Source organism: Syngnathus floridae, chromosome 3 (assembly GCF_059516105.1).
Source record: "Syngnathus floridae isolate MCC-2025c chromosome 3, RoL_Sflo_1.0, whole genome shotgun sequence".
Lineage (NCBI taxonomy): Eukaryota > Metazoa > Chordata > Actinopteri > Syngnathiformes > Syngnathidae > Syngnathus > Syngnathus floridae.
This window is the reverse complement of record NC_142415.1, coordinates 15,119,035-15,146,484: the sequence shown is the minus strand read 5'-3', so window position 1 is coordinate 15,146,484 and position 27,450 is coordinate 15,119,035. Positions and strand designations below refer to the sequence as shown.

General features: G+C 49.8%; 2 protein-coding genes across 8 annotated transcripts in view; both read left to right on the top strand.

Annotated features, from left to right (window-relative positions):
- The window catches only part of eva1ab (eva-1 homolog A, regulator of programmed cell death b), a 155,999-nt gene that overhangs the window by 54,026 nt on the left and 74,523 nt on the right, over positions 1–27,450 (top strand). The window contains exon 1 of one of the 6 annotated variants that reach the window (XM_088372115.1): positions 4,817–4,830. The exons of the other annotated variants lie outside the window; for them this stretch is intronic. The gene's annotated coding sequence lies outside the window, so the exon portion shown is untranslated. Of the gene's footprint in view, positions 1–4,816; positions 4,831–27,450 lie in introns of those variants that run through there. 6 annotated transcript variants of the gene reach the window in all.
- Positions 17,499–24,790, top strand: LOC148400758 (intersectin-2-like). Of its 2 annotated transcripts, XM_088372102.1 has the most exons (9): positions 17,499–19,101; positions 19,480–19,635; positions 19,773–19,886; positions 21,873–21,949; positions 22,042–22,160; positions 22,337–22,419; positions 22,492–22,575; positions 22,735–22,908; positions 23,128–24,790. In XM_088372102.1, the coding sequence occupies exons 1-9, from the start codon at positions 19,050–19,052 to the stop codon at positions 23,274–23,276; spliced, it is 1,008 nt and encodes a 335-aa protein (XP_088228228.1). In that variant the 5' UTR covers positions 17,499–19,049; the 3' UTR covers positions 23,277–24,790. The 2 variants fall into 2 exon arrangements, with proteins under 2 accessions (XP_088228228.1, XP_088228229.1); XM_088372103.1 differs by lacking the exons at positions 17,499–19,101; positions 19,480–19,635 and having other exon boundaries at positions 21,800–21,949.

The window sequence follows — 27,450 nt, the reverse complement described above, 5'->3', positions numbered from 1 at the left end:
TGGATTCGCCTTGGACGACGCAGGGATCATCTTGTATGCGCCAGGATGACACTGAGACCGGCTTTGAATGCGCCTGGACGACGCCGGTTCCGGCTTGGATGCGCCTGGACAACGCCGGGACTGCCTTGGATGAGCCTTGGATGCACCTTGGAAGCGCCTGGACGACGCCGGCACCGCTTTGGATGTGCCTGGATGACGCCGGGACTCCCTTGGATGGGCCTGGACAACGCCAGGACCGCCTTGGATGCGCCCTGGACGACGCCGGGATCACCTTAGATGTGCCTGGATGGCACTGGGACCAATTCGGATGCGCCTGGTCAACGTCGAAGCCGCTCTGAATGTGCACGGACGATTACGGGGCCGCCTAGTGTGCGCCTGGACAACCCCGAGATCGCCTTGGATGCGTCTGGAAGACGCTGGGACTGCCTTGGATGGGCCTGGAAGACGCCGGGACCGCCTTGGATGGACCTGGACTTGGCCGGACCGCCTCTGATGCGCCTTTGATGCACCTTGGATGAGTTTGGCGAGGCCATGGAGAATGACTCTCGGACGGCTTCGAGGAAATTCTGGTCCACCATCCGGCGTCTCAGGAGCGAAGCAGTGCAACGTCAACACTGTTTACAGTGGGGATGGCGTGCTGCTGACCTCGACCCGGGACGTCGTGAGTTGGTGGGGAGAAAACTTTGAAGACCTCCTCAATTCCCCCTACACGCCTTCCGTTGAGGAAGCAGGGCCTGGAGACTCTGAGGCGGATTCTCCAATCTCTGGGGTCAAAGTCACTGAGGTAGTTAAAAAACACCTCGGTGGCAAGGCCCCGGGGGTGGATGAGATCCGCCCGGAGTCCTTAAAGGCTCTGGATGTTGTGGGGCTGTCATGGCTGACACGCCTCTACAACGTTGCGTGGACATCGGGGACAGTGCCTCTGGATTGGCAGACTGGGGTGGTGGTTCCCCTCTTTAAGAAGGGGGACCGGAGGGTGTGTTCCAATTACAGGGGAATCACACTCCTCAGCCTCCCTGGTGAGGTCTATTCAGGGGTGCTGGAGAGGAGGGTCCGTCGGGACCGCCTTGGATGTGCCTTGGATGTGCCTTGGATTTACTTTTAATCAACCTTGGAAGCTTTTGGACGACCCTGGGAACCGTTCTAAATGCACCTTGGATGCACCTGGAAAACGCTTGGACTGCCTTGAATGCGCCTGGACGATGTCAGTACAGCTATGGGTGCGCCTGGACGCTGCTTTGACTTCTTTGGATGCACCTGGACAACGCCGGGACTGTCTTGGATGTGCCTGGACTATGCTGGTACCACCTTGCATGCGCCTGAACATTGGGACCGCCTTGGTTGAGCCTGGATGATGCCGGGACTGCCTCGGATGCGCCTGGACGATGCCGGGACTGCCTTAGATACTCCTTGAATGCTTCTGGACCTCGCCAGGACTGCCTTGGATGTCCCTAGACGAAGCCTGAACCGCCTTGGATTCGCCTTGGACGACGCAGGGATCATCTTGTATGCGCCAGGATGACACTGAGACCGGCTTTGAATGCGCCTGGACGACGCCGGTTCCGGCTTGGATGCGCCTGGACAACGCCGGGACTGCCTTGGATGAGCCTTGGATGCACCTTGGAAGCGCCTGGACGACGCCGGCACCGCTTTGGATGTGCCTGGATGACGTCGGGACTCCCTTGGATGGGCCTACACAACGCCAGGACCGCCTTGGATGCGCCCTGGACGACGCCGGGATCACCTTAGTTGTGCCTGGATGACGCTGGGAACAATTCGGATGCGCCTGATCAACGTCGAAGCCGCTCTGAATGTGCACGGACGATGACGGGGCCGCCTACTGTGCGCCTGGACAACCCCGAGACCGCCTTGGATGCGTCTGGAAGACGCTGGGACTGCCTTGGATGGGCCTGGAAGACGCCGGGACCGCCTTGGATGGACCTGGACTTGGCCGGACCGCCTCTGATGCGCCTTTGATGCACCTTGGATGAGTTTGGCGAGGCCATGGAGAATGACTCTCGGACGGCTTCAAGGAAATTCTGGTCCACCATCCGGCGTCTCAGGAGCGAAGCAGTGCAACGTCAACACTGTTTACAGTGGGGATGGCGTGCTGCTGACCTCGACCCGGGACGTCGTGAGTTGGTGGGGAGAAAACTTCGAAGACCTCCTCAATTCCCCCTACACGCCTTCCGTTGAGGAAGCAGGGCCTGGAGACTCTGAGGCGGATTCTCCAATCTCTGGGGTCAAAGTCACTGAGGTAGTTAAAAAACACCTCGGTGGCAAGGCCCCGGGGGTGGATGAGATCCGCCCGGAGTCCTTAAAGGCTCTGGATGTTGTGGGGCTGTCATGGCTGACACGCCTCTACAACGTTGCGTGGACATCGGGGACAGTGCCTCTGGATTGGCAGACTGGGGTGGTGGTTCCCCTCTTTAAGAAGGGGGACTGGAGGGTGTGTTCCAATTACAGGGGAATCACACTCCTCAGCCTCCCTGGTGAGGTCTATTCAGGGGTGCTGGAGAGGAGGGTCCGTCGGGACCGCCTTGGATGTGCCTTGGATGTGCCTTGGATTTACTTTTAATCAACCTTGGAAGCTTTTGGACGACCCTGGGAACCGTTCTAAATGCACCTTGGATGCACCTGGAAAACGCTTGGACTGCCTTGAATGCGCCTGGACGACGTCAGCACAGCTATGGGTGCGCCTGGACGCTGCTTTGACTTCTTTGGATGCACCTGGACAACGCCGGGACTGTCTTGGATGTGCCTGGACGATGCTGGTACCACCTTGCATGCGCCTGAACATTGGGACCGCCTTGGTTGAGCCTGGATGATGCCGGGACTGCCTCAGATGCGCCTAGACGATGCCGGGACTGCCTTAGATACTCCTTGAATGCTTCTGGACCTCGCCAGGACTGCCTTGGATGTGCCTAGACGAAGCCGGAACCGCCTTGGATTTGCCTTGGACGACGCAGGGATCATCTTGTATGCGCCTGGATGACACTGAGACTGGCTTAGATGCGCCTGGAGGACGCCGGGACCGCTTTGGATGAACCTGGTCAACGCCGAAACTGCTTTGGATGCGCCTGTACAACGACGGAACCGTCTAGGATGCGCCTGAACGGCGCTGGGACCACCTCGGATGCGCCTTGGATGCTTCTTTGATGCGCCTGGATGACAGCGGGAGCGTCTTGGATGCACTTAGACGCCGCTGGGATTGCCTTGAATGCGCTTGGACGACGCCTGATGCTTCTTGGATGCGCCTGGAGATTGGCTGGACTTTGGATGCGCCTGGACGCCAGGACCGCCTTGCATGCGCCTGGACCGCCTTGATTGCGCCTGGACGACGTTGGGACCGCCTTGAATGCGCCTTGCATGCATCCTGCATTCGCCCAGACTACGACGGCACTGCCTTGGATGCGCCTTGGATGCGCCTGGACGATGCCAGGACCCTCTTGGATGCGCCTTGGACGACGCAGAGACCGGCTTGGATGCGCCTGGACGAAGCCGGTACCGTCTTGCATGCGCCTGGACGACGCCGGGATCATCTTGGATCCCCCTGGACGACAGCGGGACTGTCTTGGATGCGCCTTAGATGCGGCTTGGATGCGCCTGGACCACGCCAGGGCCGCCTTGAATGCGCCTGTACAATGCAGGGACCGCCTCGGATGCGCCTGGACCACGCCTTGGATACACCTGGACAAAACCAGGATGTCTTGGGTTAGCCTGGACGAAGTTGGGATTGCCTGGATGAAGCCAGTACTGCCCTGGATGCACCTGGACAAAGGAAGGACTGCCTCGGATGCGCCTGGACGACGCCGGGACCGCCTCAGCCACGTCTGGATGACGCCGGGACCGCATTGGATGTCCCCACCATCACCAGATCCGGCCCACACCTGTAACATCTGAGGCCACGTTTGTCTCTTATGGAATGGGCTCACCAGCTACAGAAAATGTGGTGGGAAGACGACCTAACGTCCAGACTCGAGACTTTTGAGACTGATACCGAATAGAGAGAATAAGATAAGTAAATATGTAAAAATACATCACTAAATATCTGAATAAGTAAATAGTTAAGTACATAGATAAGTAGATAAAAAATAGATAAATAGACTGATGATAATAGTGGCTGGATGGATGGATGGATGGAGGGATGGATAAAATTAGATAATTAAATAGACAAAATAGATAAGTATATAGAAGTAGATAAGTAAATAAATCAAAATTGATAAGTAAAAAATAGATAAGTGAACAGATAAAAATAGTGGCTGGATGGATGGATGGAAGGAGGGATGGATAAAATTAGATAATTAAATAGATAAAATAGATACGGATATAGAAGTAGATAAGTAAATAAAACAAAAACGATAAGTAAAAAGTAGATAGAAATAGATAAGTAAACGGATAAAAATAGTGGCTGGCTGGATGGATGGATGGAGGGATGGATAAAATTAGATAATTAAATAGGAATAATAGTTAAGTATATAGAAGTTGATAAGTAAATAGAAAAAAATTGATAAGTAAAAAGTAGATAAAAATAGATGAGTAAACATTTAGAAATAGTGGCTGGAGGGATGGAAAAATAGATAAAATAGATAAGTTTATAGAAGTAGAAAAGTAAATACACAAAATTGGATAAGTAAAAGGATAAAAATAGATAAACGTAGACAACATAGAAAAGTAAATAGAGAAAATAGAGAAAAGTAAATAGATGACGTAGATCAAAATAGAAAAGTATATTGGATGTACCTGGACAATGCTGGGACCGCCTTCAATGCGGTTCCAAAAATTACGTCTGCCATTATGATCTGAAGACTCGGGGAGAACAGCAAACAAGTAAGTCATTATATTTCATTTACAAAAGTCACACTGTACGACAAGTATTTTAGCATCTCCCGGATGTTTGTTTTGTCTGAGCTTAATGCTAACATATAATGCTAACAATTCTAGATTAATGTTGCGGTCATTATAACTGCAATATAACACTGATATTTGAACACAAACTTTGCAGCAACACTTGTAGGCAGAAAATATAACAATACTCGCAGCATACAATATATTATGTATACCTAAAACTGATTGAAGCTTAGTGGCTCAAATATTTTGGTGGCTGTGAACCACCCAATACAGATTTGACACAGTATGTGAAGAAAATGTGATGAACGCTAAGGTTGGTTAGCTTGATGCTAGCGCATCAATGGTGGAAAACACCATCGACAGATTAACGCAACTAGCATAAGTCTTTTGTGTGCGGCTATGTCATGTGCCCGCATCTGGTTGAAACTGCCCACCCTTGCCCTGCCCTGCCCTACCCTGCCCTGCCCTGCGCCTGCGCTTAGATCAGTGCTGCTCAATCAATTCCCTGATGCCCCCCAGAGAGAAAAAAACATTTTGAGCCCCCCACGCTTGTACCCTTATTAACATTAAACTTGAATGATTCTTCAATGATTAAAGCAAACAAAACTAAATCAAAAAGAAAGGTCAACTTACAGTAAAGAATAACTGTATTATAACATTGTTTTTGTGTCTGTAACAGAACAGATTGAATGTGCATCACTTTGCCTGAAATTAAAAAATAAATTGTGAATTTTTAAACTCTAAACATTCTTGACCAGCTGCCATTTTATGCTGAAGAAAATACAAAATAATGAGCAAACATAATATTAAATGAAATAACAGCAATAATTAATATTCAATTCAAAGTAAGAAGCACAATATTTAAAACATTTTATCCTACAAAACAAAAGTAAATAAAATGATTTCTTTTTTAATGTGAATGAGGCAGCATGACGGAGACCATATCCACGACTGCAGGTAGGTCTTTTGCAATGGTGGTTTTTTATTTTGCACTGAGCAATTTGGTACGCTGCCTTGGACGTGCCTGGATGAAGCCAGGACTGCTTCGAATGCGCCTGGACGAAGCAAAGACCGACTTGGATGCGCTTGGACCAAGCCAGGACTGCCTGGGATGCGCCTGGACAACGCCGGGACCGCCTTGGATGCGCTGAGACCAAGCCAGGACCACCTTGAATGCGCCTGGACGACTCCGCGACTGACTTTAATGCACCGAGTCGACGCCAGGACTGCCTTTGATGTGCCTGAACAAAGCCGGGCCTGCCTCGGATGCGCCTGGACGATGCCGGGACCGCGTCGAATGCGCCTGGATGACTTTGGAACTACCTTGGATGTGCCTGGACGACGTCAGAACTGCCTTGGATGCATCTGGACGATGCTTGGACCGCCTTGGATGAGCCTTGAATGCGCCTTGGACGTGCTTGGACGCTGGGATCGCCTTGGTCACGCCTGGACGACGCCGGAGAACCATTTTACATGCGCCTGGACGACGCCGGGATTGCCTTGGATGCGCCTGGACGACGCCAGGACTGCCTTGGATGCGCCTTGAATGCGCCTGGGTGAGGCCGGGACCGCCTTGGATATGCTTTGTATGCGCCAGGACAACGCTGAGACCGCCTTGAATGCGTCTGGACGCCGCTGGGACTGCCTTGGATGTCTCTGGACGACGCCGGGACAGCCTTGAATGCGCCTGGTTGACGCCAAGCTCAGCTTGGATGCGCCTGGACGACGGCGGGATCACCTTGGATGCTTCTGGATGACGCTGGGATCACCTTGGATGCGCCTCAGTGATGCTTGGACCACATTGGATGCGCCTGTAAGACGCCAAGACCACCTTGGATGCCCCTGGACGACCCCAAGACCACCTAGGATGCCCCTGGACGACTTGAAATGTGGCTTGAAATGTGCCTCGGATGCACCTTGGATGCACCTAATGGACGCCAGGACCACCCTGGATGCACCTTGGATGTGCCCAGACGATGCCAGGACTGCCCTGGATGTGCCTGGAAGACGTTGGGACCACCTTTTACCCGCCTAGACGACGCCGGGATCTCTTTGGATGCACCTGGACCACACCGGGACTGCCTTGGATGCAGCTGGACGAAGCCGGGACTGCCTTGGATGCAGCTGGACGAAGCCGGGACTGCCTTGCATGCGCCTGGACGACGCCGGGACGGCCTTGGTTGCACCCGGCCGACGCCGGGACCCCCTTGGATAAGCCTGGACGACGCCGGGGCAGCCTTGTGTGGGCCTGGACAACGCCGGGGCCGCGTCTGATGCTCCTGAATGACTCCGGGACAGCCTTGGGTGTGCCTGGACGACGTCAGAACTGCCTTGGATGTACCTGGACGACGCTTGGACCGCCTTGAATGCGCCTTAGACATGCCTGGAAGAGGCAGGGACCATCTTGCATGCACCTGGACGATGCAGGAACCGCCTGGGATGCGCCTTGTATGCGCCTGGATGGAGCCGGGATCGCCTTGGATGCGCCTGGACGATGCTTGGACCGCCTTGGATGCGTATGGACGACGCCGGGACCGCCTTGGTTGCTCTTGGACAACACCTGGACCGCCTTGCTTGCGCCTGGACGACGCCGGGACCGCCTTTGATGCGCCTGGACGTTGCCAAGGCGCCTAGATAATTCTGAGACCACCTTGGATGCGCCTGGACGACATTGGGACCGTCTTGGATGTGCCTGGACGACGCTGGGATTGCCTTGGATGCCCTTTGTGACCTCTGGACCGCCCTTGATGCGCCTGGACAACACCGGGACCGCCATGGATGCGCCTGGACGACGCCGGGACCGCCTTGGTTGCGCCTGCACGACGCCAGGACCGCCTTGGATGCGTCTGGACGATGCCGGGACCGCCTTGGATGCGCCATGATTGCGCCTTGGATGCGCCTTGAATGCGACTTGGATGCAGCCTGCATGACGCCGGCACCGCCTTGGATCCGCCTGGACGATGACAGGACCGCCGAGGATGCGCCTGGATGATGCGGGACTGGCTTGGATGCGCCTAGTCAACACCAGGATGTTCCTTGGATGCGCCTTGGATGCGCTTAGACGATGCCAGGACTACCTTGGCTGCGCCTGGACGACGCCGAGACTGCCTTGTATGCGCTTGGACGACGTCGGGATTGCCTTGGTTGCACCTGGACGACGCTGGGACTGCCTTGGATGCGCCTGGAGGACGTCGGGAATGCCTTGGATGCGCCTGGACGATGCTGGAACTGCCTCGGATGCACCTTGGATGGGCCTTGGATGCCCCTGGACGACACCAGGACCGCCTTGGATGCGCCTGGATGATGCCGGGACTGCCTTGGATGCGCCTTGGATGCACCTGGACGCACCTAGACGACGCCGGAACCGCCTTGTGTGCGCCTGGACAACGCCGGGGCCGCCTCGGATGCGCCTTGAAGTAAATAGACAAATAGATAAAAGCAGTAAATAGAAAAAAATAGCTGAGTAAATAGATTAAATCGATAAGTGTGAGTAGATAAGAAAATAGATAAAAATTGATAAGTAAACAGCAACAAATAGATAAGTAAATAGATAAAAACAGAAGTAAATAGCTGGAAATACGAAAGTAAATAGCTAAAAATAGATTAGTAAATAGATCAAATTAGAAAAGTAACTAGATTAAAATAGACAAAATTAGAAAAGTAAATAGATAAAAATAGAAAAGTAAATACATTAACAAGTGTATAGAGGTAGATAAGTAAATAGATAAAAATGCATAAATAAAAGAGATAAAATTAGATAAAATAGATAAATATATAAAAATAGAAAAATAAATAGATGAATTTATAGTTAAATAAATAAAAATAGATAGGTAAATAGATAAAAATAGTGGCTGGATGGATGGAGGATGGATAAAATTAGATAATTAAATAGATAAAATAAATACGTATATACAACTAGATAAGTAATTAAATAAAAATGGATAAGTAAAATAGATAAAAATAGCTAAGGTAGATAAATATATAAAAATAGAAATATAAATAGATAAAAATGGATAGTTAAATAGATAAAAATAGATAAGTAAATAGATAAAAATAGTGGCTGGATGGATGGATGGATGGAGGGATGGATAAAATTAGATAGATAAATAGATAAAATAGATAAGTATATAGAAGTAGATAAGTAAATAGATAAAATTAGATAATTAAATAGATAAAAATAGATAAGTAAATAGATAAAAATAGTGGCTGGATGGATGGATGGATGGAGGGATGGATAAAATTAGATAGATAAATAGATAAAATAGATAAGTATATAGAAGTAGATAAGTAAATAGATAAAATTAGATAATTAAAAAGATTTAAAATAAAAATTAAATGGATAAAAATAGAAGAATAAATAGATAAAATAGAAAAGTAAATAAAGCATATAGAAGTAGATAAGTAAATAGATAAAATTAGATAATTAAATAGATAAAAATAGATAAGTAAATAGATAAAAATAGTGGCTGGATGGATGGATGGATGGAGGGATGGATAAAATTAGATAGATAAATAGATAAAATAGATAAGTATATAGAAGTAGATAAGTAAATAGATAAAATTAGACAATTAAATAGATTTAAAATAAAAATCAAATGGATAAAAATAGAAGAATAAATAGATAAAATCGAAAAGTAAATAAATCAAACTAGAAAAGTTAATAGATAAAATTGATGGATAAAAATAGATGAAAAAGATAAAACTGATAAGTAGTTAAATAGATAAAGATATAAAGTAAATAGACAAAATAGATAAAAATAGTGAAGTAAATTAACTAGATAAAATTAGAAAATTAAATAAAGTAGATAAAAATAGAAAACTAAATAGATAAAGTAGATAAAATAAAAAAGTAAATAGATAAAATAGAAAAAAATAGATAAAATAGATAAAATTAGCAAAGTAAAAAAGATAACTAGATAAAATTAGAAAATAAAGTATATAAAATCACTAAAAATGAAAAAAACAAATAGAATACATCAAAATAGGAAAGTAAATAGATAAAATAGATAAAAATAGAAAAGTAAATAATTAAAATAGATAAAAATAGAAACGTATATAGATAAAGTATATCAAAATAGATAAGTAAATAGATCAAAATAGAACAGTAGATTAATTAGATACATGAAAATAGTAAAGTAAATAGGTAAAATAGATGAAAATAGAAACGTAAATTGATGAAATAGATAAAATGGAAAACTTAATTGGTAAAATAGATGTAAATAGAGAAGTGAATTGTTTGAATAGATAAAAATTGTATAGATGAACTAGATAAGTAGCAGGGAAGCAAGGCCACCAAGGTGCCCACCGGCGTCCAGGCGCACTAAGCCGGGCCTGCCTGGATGGCGCTGGGACCGCATTGGATGCGCCTGGACGACGGCGGGATCACTTTGGATGCTTCTGGATGACGCCGGGATCACCTTGGATGCACCTCGACGATGCTTGGACCACATTGGATGCGCCTCTAAAACGCCAAGACCACCTTGGATGCGCCTTGAATACCCCTGAACGACACCAGGACCACCTAGGATGCCCCTAGACGACTTGAAATGTGGCTTGAAATGTGCCTCGGATGCACCTTGGATGCACCTAATCGACGCCAGGACAACCTTGGATGTGCCCAGACGATGCCAGGACTGCCCTGGATGTGCCTGGAAGACGCTGGGACCACCTTGTACCCGCCTAGACGACGCCGGGATCACTTTGGATGCACCTGGACCGTGCCAAGACTGCCTTGGATGCAGCTGGACGAAGCCGGGACTGTCTTGGATGCAACTGGACGAAGCCGGGACTGCCTTGCATGCGCCTGGACGACGCCGGGACGGCCTTGGTTGCACCCGTCCGACGCCGGGACCGCCTTGGATGCGCCTGGACGACGCCGGGGCAGCCTTGTGTGGGCCTGGACAACGCCGGGGCCGCGTCTGATGCTCCTGAATGACTCCGGGACAGCCTTGGGTGTGCCTGGACGACGTCAGAACTGCCTTGGATTTACCTGGACGACGCTTGGACCGCCTTGAATGCACCTTGGACATGCCTAGAAGAGGAAGGGACCATCTTGCATGCGCCTGGACGATGCAGGAACCGCCTGGGATGCGCCTTGTATGCGCCTGGATGGAGCCGGGATCGCCTTGTATGCGCCTGGATGGAGCCGGGATCGCCTTGGATGCGCCTGGACGATGCTTGGGCTGCCTTCGATGCGCCTGGATGACACTGGGACCACCTTGGATGCGTCATGGATGCGCCTGGACTAAAGCGAGATCACCTTGGATGCGTATGGACGACGCCGGGACCGCCTTGGTTGCGCTTGGACGACACCTGGACCGCCTTGCTTGCGCCTGGACGTCGCCGGGACCGCCATTGGTGCGCCTGGACGATGACAAGGCGCCTAGATAATTCTGAGACCACCTTGGATGCGCCTGGACGACACTGGGACCGTCTTGGATGTGCCTGGACGACGCTGGGATTGCCTTGGATGCCCTTTGTGACGTCTGGACCGCCCTTGATGCGCCTGGACAACACCGGGACCGCGTTGAATGCGCCTGGACGACGCCGGGACCGCCTTGGTTGCGCCTGTACGACGCCAGGACGGCCTTGGATGCGTCTGGACGATGCCGGGACGGCCTTGGATGCGCCATGATTGCGCCTTGGATGCGCCTGGATGACACCAGGACCTCCTTAGGTGTGCCTGGATGATGCCTGGACCACCTTGGATAAGACTTGGATGTGCTTGGGCAACTTCGGGACTGCCTTGGATGCGCCTGGACGACGCTGGCACTGTCTTGGATGCGCCTCTGATAAGCCTTGGATGCGCCTGGTCAACGCCGAGACTACCTTGGATACGCCATCAATGCGCCTTGTATTCGCCTGGACGAGGCCGCGACCGCCTTGGATAGGCCTGAAAGACGCCGGTATCACCTTGGATGCGCCTGGACAAAGCCGTGACTGCCTTGGATGCGTCTGGATCACGCCGTGACTTCCTTGGATGCGTCTGGATCACGCCGTAACCTACTTGTATGCGCCTGGACGAAGCCGGGACTGCCTTAGATGTGCCTTGGATGCGCCTGGATGATGAAGAGACTGCCTTGGCTGCGCCTCGGCTGCGCCTCGGCTGCGCCTCGGCTGCGGCTCGGCTGCGCCTCGGCTGCGCCTCGGCTGCGGCTCGGCTGCGGCTCGGCTGCGGCTCGGCTGCGGCTCGGCTGCGGCTAGGCTGCGGCCAGGCTGCGGCTAGGCTGCGGCTAGGCTGCGGCTAGGCTGCGGGTAACGCCTTGGACATGCTTCGGATGAACTTGGAAGACACCGGGACTGCCTTGGATGCGCCTGGACGACGCCGGGACTTCTTTGGATGTTCCTTGGTTGCGCCTGGACGACGCCGGGCCTGACTTGGATGCGCCTGGACGACGCAGAGACCGCCTTGGATATGCTTTGGATGCGCCTGCACGACGCCAGGACCGCCTAGGATGCACCTGAAAAACGCCGGGACTGCCTTGAATGCGTCTTGTATGCGCCTGGACAACGCCGGGACTGCCTTGGATGCTGCTTGGATGCGCCTCGGATGCGCCTCTGATGCGCCTGTACGACACAAGGACCGCTTTGGATGTGTCTGGACGTTGCTGGGACCGTCTTGGATGTGCTTTTGATGTGCCTGGATGACGCCGGGACAGCGTTGGATGCGCCTTGGATGCCCCTGGACGACCCCAGGACTCCCTTGGATGAGGCTGGACGACTACGGGAATGTCAAGGATGCACCTTGGATGCGCCTGGACGACGCCGGGACTGCCTCGGATATGTCTTTGATACGCCTGGACTACGCCAGTACCACCGTGGATGCGCCTGGATGACTTCGGGACTGCCTAGGATGTGCCTCGGATGCGTCATGGATGCGCCTGGACTATGGCAAGACCGCCTTGGATGCTCCTGGACGACGCAGGGACTGCCTTTGTTGCGCCTAGACGACACCGGGACTACCTCGGATGCACTTTGGATGCGCCTGATCGGCGCTGGGACAGTCTTGGATGTGCCTGGACGATGCTGGGATTGCCTTGGATGCATCTAGTGACCTCTGGAACGCCTTGGATGTGCCTGGACAACGCCTGGACCGCCTTGTATGCGCCTGGACGATCCTGGGACCGCCTTGGTGGCGCCTGGACGACACTGGGACCACCTTGGATGCGCGTAGACGATGCTGGGACTGCCTATGATGCGCGTTTGATGCGCCTGTGCGTCACCAGGACCGCCTTGAATGTGCCTGAATGACGCCGACATCGTCTTGGATGTGGCTTGGATGCGCCGGGACGACGCCTGGACCTTCTTGGAATGAGCCTGGACGACGCCGGGATCACCTTGGATGAGGCTGGATGACTCAGGGACTGCCTTGGATGAGCCTGCATGACGCCGGCACTGCCTTGGATGTACCTTGGAAGCGCTTGGACGACACCGGAACCACCGTGGATGCTCCTGGACAACGCCGGGATTGCCTAGGATGAGCCTTAGATGCGCCTGGATGATGCCAAGACTGCCGTGAGTGCACTTGAACGACTCCGGGATCGCCTCGGATGCGCCTGGATGAAGCCGGGACTGCCTTGGATAAGCCTTGGATGCACCTTGAAAGCGCCTGGACGACGCTGGTACCGCTTTGGATGTGCCTGGATGACGCTGGGACTCCCTTGGATGGGCCTGGACAACGCCAGGACCGCCTTGGATGCGCCCTGGACGACGCCGGGATCACCTTAGATGTGCCTGGATGACCCTGGGACCAATTCGGATGCGCCTGGTCAACGTCGAAACCGCCATGGATGCGCACGGACGACGACGGGACCGCCTAGTGTGCGACTGGACAACCCCGAGATTGCCTTGGATGCGTCTGGAAGACGCTGGGACTGCCTTGGATGGACCTGGAAGACGCTGGGACCGCCTTGGATGCACCTGGACTTGGCCGGGACCGCCTCTGATGTGCCTTTGATGCACCTTGGATGCGTTTGGCGAGGCCATGGAGAATGACTCTCAGACGGCTTCGAGGAAATTCTGGTCCACCATCCGGCGTCTCAGGAGCGAAGCAGTGCAACGTCAACACTGTTTACAGTGGGGATGGCGTGCTGCTGACCTCGACCCAGGACGTCGTGAGTCGGTGGGGAGAATGCTTCGAAGACCTCCTCAATTCCCCCTACACGCCTTCCGTTGAGGAAGCAGGGCCTGGAGACTCTGAGGCGGATTCTCCAATCTCTGGGGTCAAAGTCACTGAGGTAGTTAAAAAACACCTCGGTGGCAAGGCCCCGGGGGTGGATGAGATCCGCCCGGAGTCCTTAAAGGCTCTGGATGTTGTGGGGCTGTCATGGCTGACACGCCTCTACAACGTTGCGTGGACATCGGGGACAGTGCCTCTGGATTGGCAGACTGGGGTGGTGGTTCCCCTCTTTAAGAAGGGGGACCGGAGGGTGTGTTCCAATTACAGGGGAATCACACTCCTCAGCCTCCCTGGTGAGGTCTATTCAGGGGTGCTGGAGAGGAGGGTCCGTCGGGACCGCCTTGGATGTGCCTTGGATGTGCCTTGGATTTACTTTTAATCAACCTTGGAAGCTTTTGGAGGACCCTGGGAACCGTTCTAAATGCACCTTGGATGCACCTGGATAACGCTTGGACTGCCTTGAATGCGCCTGGACGACATCAGTATAGCTATGGGTGCGCCTGGACGCTGCTCTGACTTCTTTGGATGCACCTGGACAACGCCGGGACTGTCTTGGATGTGCCTGGACTATGCTGGTACCACCTTGCATGCGCCTGAACATTGTGACCGCCTTGGTTGAGCCTGGATGATGCTGGGACTGCCTCGGATGCGGCTGGACGATGCCGGGACTGCCTTAGATACTCCTTGAATGCTTCTGGACCTCGACAGGACTGCCTTGGATGTGTCTAGACGAAGCCAGGACCGCCTTGGATTCACCTTGGACGACTCAGGGATCATCTTGTATGCGCCAGGATGACACTGAGACCGGCTTTGAATGCGCCTGGACGACGCCGGTTCCGGCTTGGATGCGCCTGGACAACGCCGGGACTGCCTTGGATGAGCCTTGGATGCACCTTGGAAGCGCCTGGACGACGCCGGCACCGCTTTGGATGTGCCTGGATGACGCCGGGACTCCCTTGGATGGGCCTGGACAACGCAGGACCGCCTTGGATGCGCCCTGGACGACGCCGGGATCACCTTAGATGTGCCTGGATGACACTGGGACCAATTCGGATGCGCCTGGTCAACGTCGAAGCCGCTCTGAATGTGCACGGACGATTACGGGGCCGCCTAGTGTGCGCCTGGACAACCCCGAGATCGCCTTGGATGCGTCTGGAAGACGCTGGGACTGCCTTGGATGGGCCTGGAAGACGCCGGGACCGCCTTGGATGGACCTGGACTTGGCCGGACCGCCTCTGATGCGCCTTTGATGCACCTTGGATGAGTTTGGCGAGGCCATGGAGAATGACTCTCGGACGGCTTCGAGGAAATTCTGGTCCACCATCCGGCGTCTCAGGAGCGAAGCAGTGCAACGTCAACACTGTTTACAGTGGGGATGGCGTGCTGCTGACCTCGACACGGGACGTCGTGAGTTGGTGGGGAGAAAACTTCGAAGACCTCCTCAATTCCCCCTACACGCCTTCCGTTGAGGAAGCAGGGCCTGGAGACTCTGAGGCGGATTCTCCAATCTCTGGGGTCAAAGTCACTGAGGTAGTTAAAAAACACCTCGGTGGCAAGGCCCCGGGGGTGGATGAGATCCGCCCGGAGTCCTTAAAGGCTCTGGATGTTGTGGGGCTGTCATGGCTGACACGCCTCTACAACGTTGCGTGGACATCGGGGACAGTGCCTCTGGATTGGCAGACTGGGGTGGTGGTTCCCCTCTTTAAGAAGGGGGACCGGAGGGTGTGTTCCAATTACAGGGGAATCACACTCCTCAGCCTCCCTGGTGAGGTCTATTCAGGGGTGCTGGAGAGGAGGGTCCGTTGGGACCGCCTTGGATGTGCCTTGGATGTGCCTTGGATTTACTTTTAATCAACCTTGGAAGCTTTTGGACGACCCTGGGAACCGTTCTAAATGCACCTTGGATGCACCTGGACAACGCTTGGACTGCCTTGAATGCGCCTGGACGACATCAGTATAGCTATGGGTGCGCCTGGACGCTGCTTTGACTTCTTTGGATGCACCTGGACAACGCCGGGACTGTCTTGGATGTGCCTGGACTATGCTGGTACCACCTTGCATGCGCCTGAACATTGGGACCGCCTTGGTTGAGCCTGGATGATGCCGGGACTGCCTCTGATGCGCCTGGACGATGCCAGGACTGCCTTAGATACTCCTTGAATGCTTCTGGACCTCGACAGGACTGCCTTGGATGTGTCTAGACGAAGCCAGGACCGCCTTGGATTCGCCTTGGACGACTCAGGGATCATCTTGTATGCGCCAGGATGACACTGAGACCGGCTTTGAATGCGCCTGGACGACGCCGGTTCCGGCTTGGATGCGCCTGGACAACGCCGGGACTGCCTTGGATGAGCCTTGGATGCACCTTGGAAGCGCCTGGATGACGCCGGCACCGCTTTGGATGTGCCTGGATGACGCCGGGACTCCCTTGGATGGGCCTGGACAACGCCAGGACCGCCTTGGATGCGCCCTGGACGATGCCGGGATCACCTTAGATGTGCCTGGATGACACTGGGACCAATTCGGATGCGCCTGGTCAACGTCGAAGCCGCTCTGAATGTGCACGGACGATTACGGGGCCGCCTAGTGTGCGCCTGGACAACCCCGAGATCGCCTTGGATGCGTCTGGAAGACGCTGGGACTGCCTTGGACGGGCCTGGAAGACGCCGGGACCGCCTTGGATGGACCTGGACTTGGCCGGACCGCCTCTGATGCGCCTTTGATGCACCTTGGATGCGTTTGGCGAGGCCATGGAGAATGACTCTCGGACGGCTTCGAGGAAATTCTGGTCCACCATCCGGCGTCTCAGGAGCGAAGCAGTGCAACGTCAACACTGTTTACAGTGGGGATGGCGTGCTGCTGACCTCGACCCGGGACGTCGTGAGTCGGTGGGGAGAATACTTCGAAGACCTCCTCAATTCCACCTACACGCCTTCCGTTGAGGAAGCAGGGCCTGGAGACTCTGAGGCGGATTCTCCAATCTCTGGGGTCGAAGTCACTGAGGTAGTTAAAAAACACCTCGGTGGCAAGGCCCCGGGGGTGGATGAGATCCGCCCGGAGTTCCTAAAGGCTCTGGATGTTGTGGGGCTGTCATGGCTGACACGCCTCTACAACGTTGCGTGTACATCGGGGACAGTGCCTCTGGATTGGCAGACTGGGGTGGTGGTTCCCCTCTTTAAGAAGGGGGACCGGAGGGTGTGTTCCAATTACAGGGGAATCACACTCCTCAGCCTCCCTGGTGAGGTCTATTCAGGGGTGCTGGAGAGGAGGGTCCGTCGGGACCGCCTTGGATGTGCCTTGGATGTGCCTTTGATTTACTTTTAATCAACCTTGGAAGCTTTTGGACGACCCTGGGAACCGTTCTAAATGCACCTTGGATGCACCTGGAAAACGCTTGGACTGCCTTGAATGCGCCTGGACGACGTCAGTACAGCTATGGGTGCGCCTGGACGCTGTTTTGACTTCTTTGGATGCACCTGGACAACGCCGGGACTGTCTTGGATGTGCCTGGACGATGCTGGTACCACCTTGCATGCGCCTGAACATTGGGACCGCCTTGGTTGAGCCTGGATGATGCCGGGACTGCCTCAGATGCGCCTAGACGATGCCGGGACTGCCTTAGATACTCCTTGAATGCTTCTGGACCTCGCCAGGACTGCCTTGGATGTGCCTAGACGAAGCCGGAACCGCCTTGGATTCGCCTTGGACGACGCAGGGATCATCTTGTATGCGCCTGGATGACACTGAGACTGGCTTAGATGCGCCTGGAGGACGCCGGGACCGCTTTGGATGAACCTGGTCAACGCCTGGACAACGACGGAACCGTCTAGAATGCCCCTGAACGGCGCCGGGACCACCTTGGATGCGCCTTGGATGCATCTTTGATGCGCCTGGATGACAGCGGTAGCGTCTTGGATGCACTTAGACGCCGCTGGGATTGCCTTGAATGCGCTTGGATGACGCCTGATGCTTCTTGGATGTGCCTGGAGATCGGCTGGACTTTGGATGCGCCTGGACGCCAGGACCGCCTTGCATGCGCCTGGACCGCCTTGATTGCGCCTGGACGATGTTGGGACCGCCTTGAATGCGCCTTGCATGCATCCTGCATTCGCCCAGACTACGACGGCACTGCCTTGGATGCGCCTTGGACGACGCAGAGACCGGCTTGGATGCGCCTGGATGAAGCCGGTACAGTCTTGCATGCATCTGGACGACGCCGGGATTCATCTTGGATCCCCCTGGACGACAGCGGGACTGTCTTGGATGCGCCTTAGATGCGGCTTGGATGCGCCTGGACCACGCCAGGGCCGCCTTGAATGCGCCTGTACAATGCCGGGACCGCCTCGGATGCGCCTGGACCACGCCGGGACGGCCTTGGATACGCCTGGACTACCTTGGATGCACCTGGACAAAACCTTTGGTTGTGCTTTGAATGCATCTGGATGAAGCTGGGACCTCTTTGGATGACACCAGGACCACCTTGAATGCACCTGAATGCACCTGGACGACGCCGGGATTGCTTTGGATGCTTCTGGACGATGCCAGGGCCGCCTTGGATGCACCTGGACTGCTTTGGATGCGCCTGGACCAAGCCGGGACTGTCTTGGTTGCGCCTGGATGACGCGGGGACCGCCTCAGATGGGCCTGGACGACGCCAGGACTGACTCGGATGCGGCAGGTCGACGCTGGGACCGCTTTGAATGTACCTGAACGATGCCGGTACCGCCTCGGATGCGCCTGGATGACGCCGGGACCGCCTTGATTCGGCCCGGACGATGTCGGGACCGCCTCAGATGCGCCTGGACGATGCTGGGACTGCCCTGGATGAGCCTGAACGATCCTGGGACTGCATCAGATACGCCTGGATGATGCCGGGACCGCCTCGGATCCGCTTGGACAACGCCAGGACCGCCTTGGATGCGCCTGTATGACGCCGAGAGCGCCTTGGATGCGCCTAGATGCCGACGGGACCGCCTAGGATGCGCCTTGACGACGCCGGGACCGGCTTGGATCCGACTTCATGACGCCGGGACTGCCTTGGATATGCCTGGACGACTGGCATTTGAAAATAGGTGTGTAGACTTTTTATGTCCACTGAACACACAACCCCTTGCCAATTCCTAAACATTTTACCTAGAGGTTTTAAGCATGCATAAATCTATTTTGTGCTTGAAATTTCCTGGATGAGAGAGCAAGAGAGAGCGAGATTGTTAGACTTGTCACAGAAATAACCTGCCATCATGACAGGTCAGCTCATAAAAATTTCATATCTTATCTTAATGCAGTTTTACAAGAGTTGAAGATTTAGCATAAGAAATCACTTGAGGAGTAAACACAACCTGCAGTATTGCTGTGTTATTGTTGTAACATTCATCCAGCTTCTGTCACTCCCCTCCCACCTCCTCCTCTTCCACATACTGTACTTTATATTTTATATTTTCCACATGCAGTTGAGGAAAAGGATGCAGACATTTGGGAGATAGAGGGAGAGCAAGAGCTAGAGACTTGCTTTTCCTGTCGAGGTCTCTCATGTCACAGCTCTGCCCCCGAGGCCCCGACCTCTGCCTTGCTGACTGCCAACCAACCTGGAGAAGCTCAGCTCAACGGTAGAGGATGAAAGCTCATTTTGGAAAATATTCACCCTGCGAACTTCTATCAAGAAGGAAGAATGGATTATTTATTTTTGCCAATAGGCAGCAAGAGAACATCTAGCTTTGGTGATTATTATTCGTTATTTTGGCAGGAGTAAGACACAGGGAAGAGGAAAGGGGAGGAGTGGCGCTCAATACAGAGAGGAGCACAGACGCAGGCAAACAGGAGAAGGAAAGGAGCCAAGCGATGCTGGCTGCACGGAAACGTAAGTGTAAGTCCTCCTCCTTTTTCATCGTTAATACTACTCCATCACTTTTTCCACCTTGTTTAATGATTTCGTGCCTCCACCCCATGCTCCCATTATGTCCATCTTCCCATGCTGTTTGTGTTTTGCCGTGCATGCTGTCTCCCTCGTGCTCCGCAGGTCATGTTAAAGTGTAACCGTGCTGAGGAAGGAAAGGCCAATGTCACATTATATTAACATCAGCTTCATATGCAAAAACACACACACACACACGCAGTTTGTTTGAACCACACACATAGAAACAAGATCACTTTGTAGACTGTGCAAGGAAAGTCCCTTAGCATAAATGTCAGCGTGAATTTTAATTGCTTTTAATTAACAAAGACAAGAACGGAACTAACACGAGCGCTGAACATTTCGTTGTTGTTGTTTTAGCAGCTTGATTTGTTTGGTTGGAGCAGCAATGGCTTTCTGCACAAGGACTTAATTGGCCTGGGGACATGAGGATCCAAGGTTCAAAATCCCTCTGTGGACCTGAATAATCTGACATGGTTCCCTTGAGCAAGGCATTAAATCATCAACCTGCTTAGGAGTGTTGACCTCATCCAAGGTTTTAAGTAATAGTACAAATGGTAGTACAGTATTCATTTTCACATTTATGTCACCCTTCTATCATAAGTTCAACACAAGGCTTTGGAAATGTTTAAAATGAATCAACAGGGATGTTACAAAAAATGATTCAAACTGTTTTGTTATAAAAGATGTGATAGTCAGGACAGACATCAGTACATTTATTGTCATTAAAAATCTATTTTTTAGGTTTTAATGACTAATGTGAATAAAAAGATTTTAACGGATGAAGTTTACAGAATTGAAGTCATACTTTTTTCAGGGAAAAGTTTTAACACACAATATCATATAATATAATGTACATAAGTGCAATAAATTCTTATTATGAAGCAGTAATGGTTGAGAACAAAGTTGAGTACCAGTTGTCTGACATGCCACCTGATGGCATAGTTGTCAGTGGGGAAGGCTAATTTGAGTTTCATGTTCACGATATCAAGCTACTTAGCAAGGGACTAAGTAATTAGTAGACACAGTTATTTTGGATTTGAGTTCCAGCTGCTCAGACTTCCCCTTGCATTTCAAAACCATGCGTAGGACAGAAAACAACAATCAAATACTGCATCTCGCTGGCGTCGGGTCGCAACCTCACAAATTGGTAAATTCCATATATTTCCCCTGGATCTACTTGTATACTGTCAGGCAGGGGTGTTATTTTTATGAATTATGAACCAATTTGAAATATTGAGAAAAGCTTGCTCTCTTTGATGATGCAATGTTAATCGTTGAAAAAATGTGGAGTATTCTGGCTCTCCTGAAAAATGACATTTTTTCAAAAATGACCAAATCCAGAGATATATACATACATGGTATTGATGTTTTTTTCTTCTTCTTTTAGAATATTTGGCATTGTAATCAAGAAGTAATTAAAAGTAATGAAATTACATTGCTTTTCTTTTTTTCTTAATGGTAACTATCAGAATAGATTTTTTAAATGATTCATTGTGCAACTGCCGTACCTAATGAGAAGTCCAGTCAGCGGAATGGTCGAGGCTTTGTCAACAAGTTCTGTTGCTATCTATTAATGAGCTGTCTGCTGGCCTTGTGCCTCACAATCATCTAAATACGTAACTGGAATGTTGCAATTTATTTTGCCGCTAATTTTTTGGGGGGATTGTATGAGTGTATTCCAACTGTTTGGGCCCAAGAAAATTACTCCACAGTGGCAAGGTGACTGATGTAGTCGACACAAACATTTCAACCACTATTCCACCATGCTTCCCTTATTTTACGTTTTGTCACCTTTATGTTTTATTCCTTATTCAGCGTGGATGTTAATTAGCATTTGTCTTTATTATGTTTGCAAGATCTACAAAGTCAAGAGCAACAAGGAACTTTGGGCCTTCCTCTTCAACGACTTCCTGCTCTTGACTCACTCAGGGAAACAATTCACCTCATCCGGCATTGATAAACTGTTCAGCACCAAGAACAACACACACCTCAAAATGTACAAGCCGGTAAGACACAAAATATCATGCTGTCAACCAACTTGACGTAGTTTTTATTATCATTCTTTTTTTTCCCGTTGATGTCTGCTGTTTTCCTGCAGCCTATTATGCTCAATGAAGTTTTGGTGAAACTGCCGGATCCTTCTAGTGACGATCCCGTCTTCCACGTCTCGCACATCGACACGGTGTACATACTGAGGACGGAGAACATCAATGAACGGTAGCCATGCACACAAACACACGTACGCCTGAATAGCATGTTGTGCGTTGAACATGTGCATTCAAAACTTTCAAGAAGGTCAAATGAAATGAACCTGCTAATGTTAAACTGTTTGTGAGTAGTATATGTGTAATTTAGGCAGCCAAAATGATCAATCTGATCCTTTGCGTTCGCAGGACAGCCTGGGTTCAGAAGATCAAGGCAGCGTCTGAAGAATCTCTCCAGAAGGAAAAGAAAAAGCGGGACAGGGCCTTCCACTGTATGCCTTTCACACTGTGCCCAGCAAATGTCATGGTCGCTGTAGATGAACAACTGTTGCTTGTCTTTTTAGCTCGATCCTTGAAGGGAACTGGAATGGGCCGTCTCCTTGTCACAGTCTTGGAAGCCTCTGAGCTGAAAGCAGTCAGGTCCAATGGTGAGTATGAACGCATTTGCTCAATTGGGTGGCTTTTGAGTATTACATAGTTGCTTGACCCAATGGTCATCATGATCATATACTTTAGGGGCTTTTGAATGTACTTCCTCCTGCTTTCCGTTCATCCTTGTCAACCTTTCCATCCTCTCACCTCCATAGGTAAAATGAATCCATACTGCGAGGTGACCTTGGGATCTCAGGTCTTCACGTCCCGAACGCTCAATGACACCACGTACCCCAAGTGGAACTTCAACTGTCAGTTCCAAATCAAGGACATTTACCAAGACGTCCTCAGCATCACCATATATGAGAGGGACCCATTTGCTCCTGATGGTCAGTTCCACTCTTTATCGTCGCGCCTCCTTCACATAAAATGTTCACATGAGTTACAATGACTAAGTACTAGTATTATTGTTTGAGTCATTTTTCAATGAAATCCACTTTTACATTTTTCTATTAAATCCTGGTGAGCTGCTCTCTTTTTTTCTTTCCCAATTTAGAATCAGTATAAAAACAGTCCAACTCACTGTCATGATCATTTTCTCTTCTCAGACTTCCTGGGACGGACAGAGGTTCCCATGGCAAACATAAAGAAAGAGCTGGAGAGCAAAGGCGGTGGAGCGCGGCGTCTTGTGCTGCAAGAGGTGTCCAGCGGGGAAGTGTGGGTCCGCTTCGACCTGCAGCTCTTTAATGGCAAATAGCTTAACCAAGGCCTGCCTTAATGTTGTGATGAAGGAAGGCAGAAAATCTGTCTGACATTACCCCAATCCTTCTGAAGGGCTGTTTTTTTTTGTATTTTTTTTGCTTGCTTTTACTTGAATGAAAAGGGGAATATTAACAAATCTTCAATGAAGCAACTGTTGAGTCAAGTAATTCAGGGCAAAGTCCACCAAACAAGTTGTAGTAAACTCGAGGACCTTTGCTCCAGTCTGAAGCGAGCATGACTGATGGTTTTGCTGATATGCTGTCTACCCCCATTTTGCCATGAAAACAGTAGCACTAGTTTGAACAAAGTCTACTGCTGTAGATAGATCTCAGGCTATTTCATTCTGGGTCAAGTAAGTCTCTGTTATGACACAAGGTGCCGTCTCCTCTGTGTCCTCTCTTCTTTTCATGTTTGGCCAAGTTTGCCATCTTTGTATTGTGTGCCTGCAAGCAAAAGCTCCTTTCAACCCGTTGAACTTTGTGTGCATTATTAGCTCACAACCAATTTCTAACTAAAAGTTAATTTTGTTGATATCAAAGCTTGTAGGACACACTGTTCTTTGCCATATGTTGACTGTGGTTAGGGGAGATGATTTTTTTTTTTTTTTTTTTTTTAATAGGAGTAAAATCACAGCAATTTTCCAGGGGCATTCTACTAATTAACTGAATAGTGTCTTTAAAAGTGTCTGTGTTTCTTATGTATCTTTAAATCGTCTAAGTTGTTGTGGAAGGAGATAGGTTTGTTTAATGATTGTTCTTTAATTTCTAATTGTCTGGTAATACAATCAACACCTTTTCCTCTTTTTTTTTTGCCCCTCTCAAAGTCCCTCGCAATTATCTTTTACATTCAAGTCCAAAACAGAAGCTGTGCAATAATAATAATAATAATAGAATTAAGAATTCTCTTTTGTGTTCTGTTCTAAGTGAATCCTGCTGTTTATTTACAGCCAGTGTGCTTGCTGCATCACTTTTCTCAGACAAATGTATAGTGTGACTTTTTCTGTTCTTCCATCCCACCACAGATGTGAATGTCACCACACCCTCAGCGATGTTTAATGATTTGACAGTAAGCGCCTGCCGGGGTTCTGCATATTAATTACAATGTGTATTTATTTCTTTATTTATGTGAGGGACTATCCGAAGGTATAACGCTTACATAACCATATTCATGTTCACTGGTATTTTTTTTTAGGGTCAGCAAAACATGTTACCATGTTTTCTGTAATTGTTAATTCCTCTCTTGCTAGTTCAACCTGTTTTAGATCTTTTTTAAATTACATTGATTTGACTTTTTTCCTCTTTTTTTTTCATTATTCTATTTTATTTCTGCACAGATACTGGACTGCATAAGTACTCCCAATAGAATTGTGAAACGTGTTTGTTTGGTTGTACGTTTTGCAGCCATCTGCTGTGCCCGCCGTGTCTGTCCGTTTACCTGCTGTTTGTAATATCCTGGGCCTGATTGAGGCACTCAAGGGTTGTCGAGTCAAATTAAAGACATTAAAAGTGACCAGACTAACACATTGTTTGAAAGGCTCACAAAAATTTACTTTGGTACCCCAATAGAGCAAGGAATCCCAAATGTGAATGTTTTACCATCACTAAGTGGGAATAATTTTTCAATTGTGTTATATTTTGAATCCATTTTGTACATAGTAGTCGAGGAGGGAATTTTGGAAGAGTAGAGTGCACAAATAGACCTCATTAAGTCCTTCTTCACCCTCCACTAGTTCTGAATGCACAGGAGCAACAGTGATTGCATAACTACACTGACAGTGGCTGTGAGAGAGGCACACACACGCTCACAGCTGTGCAACACAACATCAGCTGGAGTCAACCTACTCTGCCTACAGTGGGGGTTTTTAATCCTGTAGGGACATTATTAAGATTATTAGTTACTCCTGCTCCGTATAGTACGTGGAACAGAATTATTCACAAAGAAATATTGTTGAATGTAAGACTTTAAAGTTAACCAGAATCCGTTTTACAGTTTTTATTCATGCCTTGAGATGCAAGTTGCGTTTGTTCCAAGACGAAACAAACTTGTGTATGTCAATTCATCATTCTCCATTAAAATGAATAGACATGCCATTAATCTGTTGAGCTCCAAATTGTACTGTTAGTTTCACTTGCCATGTCCCACTGTGCATTCATCTTTTGATATTGCTTAAATAATTCACATTTACTGTAGGTTTCTCTCACATCCTGTACACGGTTGCAACGAGACAAAAATAGCCCTAGCAAAGAGAAATAGGCGGACGGGAGAGGGAGATGGTGAGTGAAATACAGAAAAATGACAAAACGCAGCAAAGCAGAAGCAAAGAGCTGCAGAGTAGTTGAGAGGCAAGATGGAAGTAAAGAAGAATAAACACATATTGGGGTAGAATCAGAGAACAGAGAGGCAGAGTGACAGTCTGAGAAGCACTGAGTTCCACTCGACTCAGTCATGAGAATGATTTCATTATTACCACATGAACAGCTGTCTTATGTAACACACACACACACAGACCTAAATAATGGCAAAGGGGGCACATCCTGGATACAAACCTGAAGAAACGCAGGTGCCCTACGTAAACAAAAGTCTTGACAAGTCTTGGTACATGTTTAACTATAGCTACTGTACTATGCGGTCTTAACTACTACTCCATGCGAAATGGCGATATTGCAAGCGCGTACAAAAGAGTAGTTAATGTATTGAAAGCCTCATTTGGTTACGGCCTTAGGGAAACTCATGTGAGCAAGGCACCCGATGAATGCAGTTCATGGCAAGACAAATGTGCCAACTCACTAGGGTGCAACCCATTGAAAAACACAGCTCGCCCCCCTCTCCATACAGCAGTTTCCTCACACAGTGTAAATATACTGGACACAAATGTTGATGTGCATCTGTATTTTCATCTAAAAACAGTTATTCCATTTTTTTTTCAATTAAATTGCTATATCTACGCTGAAGTCCTCTGGCGCCCTTCATGAGAGATACTAAAGCTACACAGTTTGACTACGAACTGGCCGACCTTACATGCTGCACGACAGTTCTTTCATTTGCGGCAGTTTCTACGATACTTTAGAAAATAGCATGGGGAGAAAAAAAGACAGAAGGTCCTAGAAATGTAGCTGCATAGAGTTTTAATATAACTTGAGAGTGATACAGTAAGTAGTTGACTCTGCCTGCCAGTAGACTTTGACGGGACTGTCCCTTGTGACCTCACAGTCACACATCATGCGTCGACTCATTTACAATGCTGTAATGAGTGACTGTTTCCATCTGTTGTGTGTTCTAATGTGTCTGGCCGGGTGTGTAATGCAAAAGAGGGCCATGTTTTAACTCTAAGACAGGCTAAGGTGCAGCTCGGATGCATAATGAATGTTTAAAGGCTTCAAGCCCATGTGCCTGTACAAGAATACTTTTTGTTCCATTAATAGTGATTGTGAGCAAGTGGTTATTCAACTGTACTGCCACATGACTTAACCAGAGTGCCACATGCTTCTGTTATTTCCTGCAACATCGGAAGACAAACATGTTATCCATGAATAATGCATATGACTCACTTATGTAGACAGGTGGAGTGTAGAGTGAAGCTTGTTTCACACATTTCTTTCTGGGTGCAGTGATGAGAAAACAAATATTTTTTCCACCCAGAGGCCAGGGAACAATTGTGAATGTACTGTTATGTGCAGCCTGGTGTGGAAAGACTTTGAAATGTGCTGAGACTTGATATTGACTCTTCAGATGCGCTATTCTTTCGAGTCCAATTAAAAAGCCTACCGCACTGATTGCCCTCATATGCGCGCGTGTGTGTGTGCGTGTGTGTGTGAGATGTGTTCAGGTACACCCACTTGGCATCCATGTGTGACTAGACCACAGTGTGGGGGACCTGATGCTAAGCCGACATGACAGACGCAAATAATGTCTGCTCCCGTTATCTTCTCTTCCCCCTCGGCCCTGCAGGAACCTTTTAAAGGGCCAAACACTGATACAAACACTCACGCACAGAGATGCACATATATACAGTATGCCGTGGGTATGAGCCGTGTACCAACTGCACACATATGTATGCCCGTGTAACATGACGTTGCACCAAAATTCTAAGAATGACTACTGTTGGATTTTTGTCCACAATTTAGGGAGCGCGTTATCTGCGCCTCACGGCAAAAGCCATTGCCAATCAC

Bases quoted from the DNA above. Each gene is read 5' to 3' on its own strand.
- LOC148400758 (XM_088372102.1), top strand. From the start codon at position 19,050: ATGACGCCGGGACTGCCTTGGATATGCCTGGACGACTGGCATTTGAAA. The intron at 19,102-19,479 runs GTGTGTAGACTT...TTCCACATGCAG, and splicing joins CGACTGGCATTTGAAAATAG to TTGAGGAAAAGGATGCAGAC. The intron at 19,636-19,772 runs GTAGAGGATGAA...TTATTTTGGCAG, and splicing joins TGGAGAAGCTCAGCTCAACG to GAGTAAGACACAGGGAAGAG.